The sequence below is a fragment of the Lipotes vexillifer genome, unplaced genomic scaffold (genome assembly GCF_000442215.2).
Source record: "Lipotes vexillifer unplaced genomic scaffold, Lipotes_vexillifer_v1.1 scaffold213, whole genome shotgun sequence".
NCBI classification, from domain to species: Eukaryota; Metazoa; Chordata; class Mammalia; order Artiodactyla; family Lipotidae; genus Lipotes; species Lipotes vexillifer.
Genome location: NW_006780610.1, coordinates 581086 through 589314, shown reverse-complemented (window position 1 = coordinate 589314; position 8229 = coordinate 581086). Strand labels below are relative to the sequence as shown.

The following is an 8229-nucleotide window of genomic DNA, read 5'->3' as shown; positions in this document are numbered from 1 at the left end:
TAATGGGCTGCCCAACTGCTCAGCCGGCCTCTTCCTTCTGAGGCTGTATGATGATCTGACTTACATCTGACTTCTCCACGAGCCTATGAGGGAGGGACCTCATCTGTCTCTGCTGCTGCTCTTGCCTTAGTAGCCCCAACAGTGCCTGGTGCATCAAAGGTGCTCAATAAATATCTGTTAAATGAACGAGCAACTTCTCCCCAAACAGGATGAAATTTGGGGCGTTTGTTCCAACAGCCCCTAAAAGAGCCTCCCACAGACTCTAAAGCAGTGGTTTGCAAAGTGTGGTCCAGGGTGCATCACCTGGGAACTTCTCAGAAATGCAGTCTCAAGCCCCAACCCAGACTTACCAGACTGGGGCACAGCAATATGTTTTAACAAGCTCGCCAGGTTGATTCTACTACACGTTAAACTTCAGGCACCCTGAAAGCCCACGAAAAACAACTTGCAGATGGAGAAACCAAAACTGCGGCCAAGCCTGACCCAGAACACAGGTATTCTTGACCCTCTCCCTTTCTCCAGCCCAGGGCACAAAGGAGAGGAGAGCTCCATCATCCACCCCACCAGGTTTCTGGAATGAAGACTTGGAAACACCGGGGCGGGGTGGGGGTGGGGATGAGGGTGGGGGTGAGGGTGGGGTGTCTAGAAACAGGGGCGGGGCATTCCTCCCAGGAATAGAAGGCGGAGCCAAGTGCTCTGAGCCCCGCCCCATCCCCGTTGCCCCGGGAAACCCCGGGTTGTAACAATAACCCGCTGACGCGCTTCGGGGAGGGATCCTGCCGAGTCCGTGGGCGGGACAGCCCAGCTGCGGACCAATGAGAGAGCTCGGGCCTCGCCCCCGCGCCCCCTCCCCCAGCTCAAGGTAGGGGGCGGGGTCGCACCCGCCGCTCCTCCCCTGCTCCGTAGGCGGCGCTGTTGTGTGCTGGGGCTGCCGCAGGGTCGCCCCCGGCCGGGAGCCCCGCCCCCCCACCTCCAGCCCGCGGGCGGGGCACCCGGCCGGCCGAGGATTCCGCGGCCGCGGGCGGGCGCGCCCCGCCCTCTCCCGCGCCGGGCCCGCCCCCTCCCCGTCCCCCGCCCATCCGAGGTGCAGCCGGCGCTGAGCGCGGCAGGCGCGGGAGCTGGCGCTGGAGCCGGAGCGGCGGCGGCGGCGGCATTCACGGGGCGGCGGCGGCGCAGGCTCCGGCACGGGCTCGGGCTCCGGCATGGTGCAATCCGGCCCCGTCCCGGGAAAGCGGGGCCCGCGTGCGGCGCCGGCGCCGGGGGAGCGGCGGCAAAGACAGTGGCGGTGGTGGTTGCAGGCGCAGGCAGGCGGCAGGTGCTAGAAGCGGGGCTGGGCGAGGTGTGTGCCCGCTGGGCTCCGGGGCCGCCGCTCCCTCACTGCCCCCATCTCTTCCTCCCTTCGGGCTTCCCAGCGCGTCCAGCCCCCTGTCTCCGCGACCCGGCCCATGGCGCCCCGCGGTTGAGCCGGCGCCGCCAGGGACCCCTCCCGCGGGCCTCCCCGGGGCGCGCAAATCCCAGAGCCGCCCGCCCACCATCCGCGGAGCCCCCCTCCCCTCCTCGCCCGAGCCGGGCGGGACCATGGCTGCGAAGCTGCGAGCGCATCAGGTGGACGTGGACCCGGACTTCGCGCCGCAGAGCCGGCCGCGCTCGTGTACCTGGCCCCTGCCGCAGCCAGACTTGGTCGGCGACGAGGACGGAGCGTTGGGTTCAGGGGTGGCCGAGGGCGCTGAGGACTGCGGGCCGGAGCGCCGAGCCACGGCCCCGCCGATGGCCCCAGCGCCGCCGCTGGGCGCGGAGGTCGGACCGCTGCGGAAAGCGAAGAGCTCCCGGCGGAACGCGTGGGGGAACCTGTCCTACGCCGACCTCATCACCAAAGCCATCGAGAGCGCCCCGGACAAGCGGCTCACGCTCTCGCAGATCTACGACTGGATGGTCCGTTACGTGCCCTACTTCAAGGATAAAGGCGACAGCAACAGCTCGGCCGGCTGGAAGGTGGGGGCGTCCGGCAGGGGAGGGGGTCTGGAGTCGTCGGCTGGGGCTTCCAGGGGCTGCTAGATGCGTCTGGGCTCCCGGCGGGCGGTCTAGAGGGAGGCCCTGGGGCACCCCCAGGACTCACAGAGTGTGTGCCCAGGGCGTGGGGCCGGCCGGCAGACAGGCGGGGGCGTGCTGGGAGCAGCTGTGTGCATGCTCTGGATGCGAGGTGGGAGGTCTGGTGGGGTGACAAGGGACTGCCACTTTGAGGCACTCTCGAGGGACACCCTCACCCCATCTTTGGGGGCATAGCAGAAGAACCTATTCTCAGGCCTCAGACATTGGGGACCCCCCCTCTTAACCCCACGAGTTTGCTTTGTGTTACTCTTGTTTTACCCTCTCCACCAGGGCACCCTCCTTAAAGAGGTGAAATAATGACTTGAGGCCAGTGGCTGCTTTCCTCCCAGATCTTTCCCACTGCCCTCCCTGGAGCTGGCCTCAGGGTGAGGAATGCGACCCTAGGCCCACAGTTCTTTCTGTGGTGCCAGGAGTTCACTCTAGGGCACCAGCCAGCCTAGGGTGGGGAAATGGTCAGGTGACCTGAGATCTGAGTTCTCCATGGGGCAGCTGCTGCCCCCCTTGCCTGGATCAGCATGGTGGGCTGGTGATGATCCCTGCTGGTGTGAGGGCAAGGTACTGAGACCTGGGGATCTGTCCATGACCACCCCAGGCTGTCTTCCACTTCCCTGGCTTTCTGAGCCCAGATGCACTTGGGGGAGGGGGAGAGGGGAGGGGCACCCCAGGGAGGCCTCAGTACCAACCAATGGAAAGGGGGGAGCCATCTTGGGCGACGACAGGGTCTTGACTGGATTGTGGCCTCCAGACCCTCCCCTGGCCAACTTGTTGGGGCATGGGGATAGTCGATGCCTTTGGGGGAAAGGAGACTGGGGTGGGGTGGGGGTCGGGCCATGCCTAGGGCCTGTGAGCTGTGAGACTCCCTGTGGGAGAGGGGTGTCTCTATGAGGGAGGCATGCCTGAATGGAGGGAAGGGGCTCTGGCTGGTGGTGCCTATAGGCAGGGTCAGGGGAAGGAGGTGTGCTGGGGGAGGAGGGGAGGCTTGCGGACATGGACAGCTCAAGATGCCCAGGGGATGCACTATAGGGGCCACGGTGCTCTGCCCTGGGAGCCCATGGCTCTCAGGCTTTACGCTGGCAGCTTCTCTGTCTGTCTGTGGCTACTACTGGGTGGGGACACAGGCTGGAGGGGCCGACATGAGTCTCCTTCTCCATCCTCCTTCCGGTCCCCTTGGGCTCAGCCCCCTCCGGAACACTTGTTCCTCCTAAATGGGTCCTGCCCTTGTGCTTTGCTCCCACCTCCCTCCCATGTACTGTCCCACCCTTCACTTCTCCCTGTAGATAGTCCCTGTCCTCAAGGGCACAGAGTTCAGATGCCTCTTCCAGGAAGCCTTCCCTAACCCTTTTTAGCTAGCTCAGGACTCCCTCTTCTCTGGCCCTCTCCTTACCTGTCTTAGGTCTTAGTCTTTTGTGTCCTGTCTCATTTCCCTTCCCCACCCGCTTTGGAAGACAGTAGCAGTGTCAGAACAATCTCTGTGCCCACGGCACTGAGCATAGAGCCTGGCACTGGGAACTACCAGTGCATGTCTGGTAAAAGAGTGAAGAAATGCGTGGATAGCGAAGAGGGTGCTGAGGCCAGGGAGGGTACTATGGGCCAGAATAAGCCAGGAGGGCGTCCTGCAGGAGGCAGAGCTCCAGCTGGGCTTGATGGGTGAGGGATGATGGGGAAGATGGCAAGAGGGAACATGAGGCTTGAAGCTGGGAGAGAACTGCAGTTCACTGAGGGTCTCAGGGCCAAGCCCCGTGCCAGGCACCTTCAGACATCTGTGCCAGGTGTCTTCTTTAATGCTCTCTGCACTCCCTGAGGTGGGTTTTACTGTCACTACTTATAGGGCTGGGCACTGAGGCAGGGAGTGGACGGGTGAACTGCCCAAGGTCACACAGTCAGTAGATGGGAAAACTGGATTCCAGTCCAGATGTGTCTCCCTCCAGGGACCCAGAGCCTCTGGAATAGTGTCCTGCTGGCACTGGATGTGGGAGGGGGACACTGACAGCTTTCAAACAGGGGCAGATCTAAATCCTAGACTGTGATTGGGAAGGTACTTGGAGATAATTTAGTCCCATTAGTTCATTTCTCAGACTGTGAGACTGAGGCCCTGGAAGGGAATGGGACTCTTCTCAGGTCTTCAGTGAGCGGGCAGGCCCTGGATGATGGCCCAGGCCTCCCGCCTGCCCATTGAATGCAGTTTCCACTGCACCAGCTGCTGGGGACACACTGGTTCTCCCTGCGCCTGGGCTCAGGAATGCTTGTCGTGGGCTAGGGCATGGGTGAGGGAGCCTCAGGCTCCTGACCTAGGCCCTGGCAGAGACCCTCAAGGCACTGGAGGAGGGCTGTTCAGAGAGGCCCCTGGCGTTTCCCATCTCATCCCCTCAGTGGCTGTCCTCCTTCTACCCCACCCCCCATCCAGCTCCCCAGGGAGCCTCCTTCCCCTCTCATTCCTGTCCCTCCTAATGCCTGTTCCCCCATTCCCAGTCAGTCCCTCCAGGGCCCTGGTGGCGGGCCGTTCCCAACTCCCAGCCACCCTCCGGTTTAGCAGAGCCTGTGGTACACCGCAGGTGCCAGGGCTGGGGCCAGGGACCCCATTGTTCCTTCCTCCCTACCCTCCCCCACGTAAGTGTTGCACTTGAGTCCCTGGAGTGTACCGAACCCTGTGTTAGATGGAGTGGGGCGACCGAAGGGGAAGGCGTTGCACCTGCTTTCAGGATGCATCAGGGCTCAGCCAGTTCCACACACAAGCCCTCTGTCTTGCAGGCAGGACTGGGGGCCGGGGAGTGGGGGTAGGAGTAGGGGTGTGGGGAAAGTGGGGTAGATCCCCTGGGGAGCCAGGCAAGCCCTCACAGAGAAGATGGCACTTGATCTGGTCTGTCTTCACTGGGTGGGGTGGGTGGGTAGAACTGGGGAGAAAGTCTTCCAAGGGATATTGACTGCAAGGAGGTGGAATTGCATATGTTGGGTTTGGGAGACCGTTGGGTGTGCCAGGCTGGAACCAAGGGCTCCTAGGTAGGGCTAGGAGCATGGGATGGCAGGGCTGTGGCGTGGGAAAGGCCGAGTGAGGGCCCTGTGCTTGGCCTTTGCCCTGTGGTCCCACCTGTGATGTGGGAAGATAGTTCAGAGGTGTTGCAGAGAGGAATTGGAGGAGGCAAGATCAACAGCAGGCCTAAGGCACCCAACAGGCTGAAGCCCGAAGAGAGTCTGGGCTTGGTGCTGGGAACTCCACCAGAGAGGCTGGTAGTGTGGCAGTCAGGGCAGAGGGTCTCCAGGCCTGGAACGAGGGCTTGGACAGGAGCCTCCCTCCCTCTCCAGTGTCCCCAAAGTGTGAATATCCCACGTCCAGGTAGAGCCTCCTACTTCCTCTCAGACACTCTAGCCCCACCTGCCTCCTCCGGGAAGCCTTCCAGGCTGCTCTGGGTCCTGGTGCTCCTTCCACTTAGCGCCCTTGGAGTAATTCCGCCTGCTTTTGTGTTTCCAGCTCCCCTGGGAGCTCCCAGGCCAGGCCTGGGTGCCTCCCATTCCTGTCCACGGGACTGGTGGGGGAGGAGCCCAGTGGATGGGGATTTCCCTTCTCCCTCAGTGCCTGGAACAGCTTGGCTGTTGTGGGGTGGGATCAGGAGGGGGCATGTCCCCCCATCCGGCCCAGGCGGGCCAGTAGGTCCTAGGTGGGCCAGTAGGTCCTAGGTGGGGTGGGGGCTAGAGGGGAGGGACTGATCTGAGAGGCCGGGAGGAGGGTCCTGCTAGAGCCCGACTGAGCGGTGGTTGTGCGTGCAGGGGCTCCCCCTTCTCTCCTCCCCCCAGCCCGTTCCAGCAGGGCTCCCTCCTTCTTCTTTGTCCTCCGGGGATCCCCAGCCCCGAGGGCTGGTGGAGGTGCGGGAAGAGGCGGTGTGAGCCCGGGTTGGGGGGTGTCCTCACCCCCCGCGCTGCACGAGCTGGGGGCTGGCAGCTGCCCGCCTCCTGGGCACGAGCCCGTGCCAGCCTCCAGCAATTCCTCTGTTACAGAGATTTCCTTGGGGGTGCTCGGGAGTCCCCTGTGGCTGCAATACAGATCCCATGCGTTTATTTCACGGGCAGGAGGGGAAACAAGGGGCAAAGCACCATGAACCTGAAGTAACGGGTTTGGGAAGGACCCCTTCATCCCTAAGGAAAGGGTTCTCACACATCGTCGGTCTTTGGAAATTTGTTTGGAAAGAATGTGGCTTTTGGAATCAACCTGGCCCCCCCGAGTCCTCTGCTCCCCGAAGGCCCCACACTCTGCCCGCCGCGTGGCCCGCCCGGCGGCCCCCTCCCCAGAAACTTGGGGAGCTTGGAAGGCAGGGCCACCGGGAGGCCCCTGGGGTGGCTGCGCCTCTGCGGGGAGAAGGAGGGAACCTGGAGGCAGACAGACAGACCGACAGACAGGGTGAGGGCCCCCGCCTGCCACCTGGCGCCGCTCCAGCGGGACGATGGCGGGCAGCGCCGTGCCAGGCGGTAATTGCAGACAGACTAATTTAAAGAGATGAGACGGTTATTTTTAACTCCTGTTAAGGTAATGAAGTGCGCTTGGGGGGGTTGGTGTGTGCGGGTTCGAAAGTTCAGCGCCCCCCAGCCGCCACTTTCTGCGGTTTGGGGCTCCACTCTCTGCACGCCCTGAGGACCCAGCTCAGGACTGGAGTGGAGGGGCTCTGCCAGAGAGGGGGAAGGGCTCAGAGCGCTGGGGAGCAGGCGCCCACCAGCCAAGCCCACATCCCCTCAAATCCTGTCCTCCATCCTTCCAGGTAGGTGTTAGCATCCCGGTTTCCCAGGTGGTGAAGTGACTTGTCTTAGGGTCACATCCCTAAGAAGTGGCAGACCTGGGAACTGAACCCCGTCCTGTCCCCCAAACTCAACCATTTCGTCCTGTGCCATTGGGGCTGGAGAGGAGGGATTTGGAAAGGATGCAGGCTTGTTTCTTGCGGCCCACCTTCTCCCATCTTTGAGTGGCAGCTGGTGGTGGCCACTCTGTGGGGTCCTGGGGTCTAACGGAAGCCCCTCTCTCTATGTCTTGTGAAGGGTGAGGGTGTGGTCGCGGGCTGCGTGTGTGGATGTGAGCCTCTGGGATATGGGTGCACCAGCTATAGCAGGGGGAGCCCCCTCCTCACCTCACTGTCTCCCTTAACTTGTGGCTGACTCCTCAGCACCCCTTTCCTATTTGCAGCCTGTGGCCTGCCTCCCAACTTGGGAGTGGGTACCTGAGAAACAGGTACACATTGGTGCCCACTCCTTCCACCTCTGAGTCTGACTTTGGATCTCCAAGAGAGGTGGAGCCCATCACCCGCTTCCAAGCCTGCTTCCCAGGTCAATCCCTTTCTCACACGCTCCCAGGGACCTGGAGCCCGCAAGCTCTGGGACTGCCCATTCTGTTGCCAGACAAGACCTTCAAGTTGTTAGGCCTTCCCTCCTTCTCCCTGGCAATGACCCATCTCTCTGGAGCATCACTCAGGGTGTCCTAGTTCAGCCTTTTGGGGTCTGTTGGAGCTGTGGAGTCGGGAGTTGGTGAGTGGTGGGCAGAGCGCCTGTAGGGGACCCTGATCTAGCGTGTGTGAGCTGGAGCAAAGCTCTCTCCCCTTCTGGTCCTCAGTGTTCTCATCTGTGTCCAAAGGGCCTTAACTCAGTCTGTGGCCCTTTCGGGGCTGTGACTGACAAACCCTCTGGTTCTAGGAGCCATGAGGGGTTAGTTGGGACCGAGAGCATAGAGTACCTAATGGGACTTATCATGGGTGGAAGCACGTGAGTACAGGTGTGGAGGGACTCGAACTGGGGACTCCTGCTTGGGGCTGCCTACCCTGCCCCTGGCAGTACTCAGGTGGCAGACAAACTCTGGGCACAGTGAAGGGAGTACTCCTGGCAGTCCCAGCTGGCTACCAGAGCAGGCAGATGGGGGGTACAGGGTGTTAGGTGGGCATTAGCAGAGGCTCTGGGGCCCTGGTAGGGCGCTCAGGGGGACAGCTGGATCTGGAGCGCCCCCCTTCCTCCTGGCATCCTGGTTACCATGGCAACCAACTCCTGTTTGGGAGGGTTTGGCTGGCTGCTGCCTCTCCCCACCCCCCAACCCATATGTGGAGGTGGGAGGGGGGCCAGGTGGCGTGTGGGGGAGGGGCCTCCCACACCCTC

The 8229-nt window shown here is 62.4% G+C and overlaps 1 protein-coding gene across 1 annotated transcript in view; it reads left to right on the top strand.

The window, feature by feature from the left end:
- The first annotated feature begins 1578 nt into the window (after positions 1-1578).
- FOXO6 (forkhead box O6) overlaps positions 1579-8229 on the top strand; it is a 21115-nt gene continuing 14464 nt past the window's right edge. The window contains 1 exon segment of the mRNA XM_007453732.1: positions 1579-1992. Coding sequence (XP_007453794.1) covers positions 1579-1992 — 414 coding nt within the window.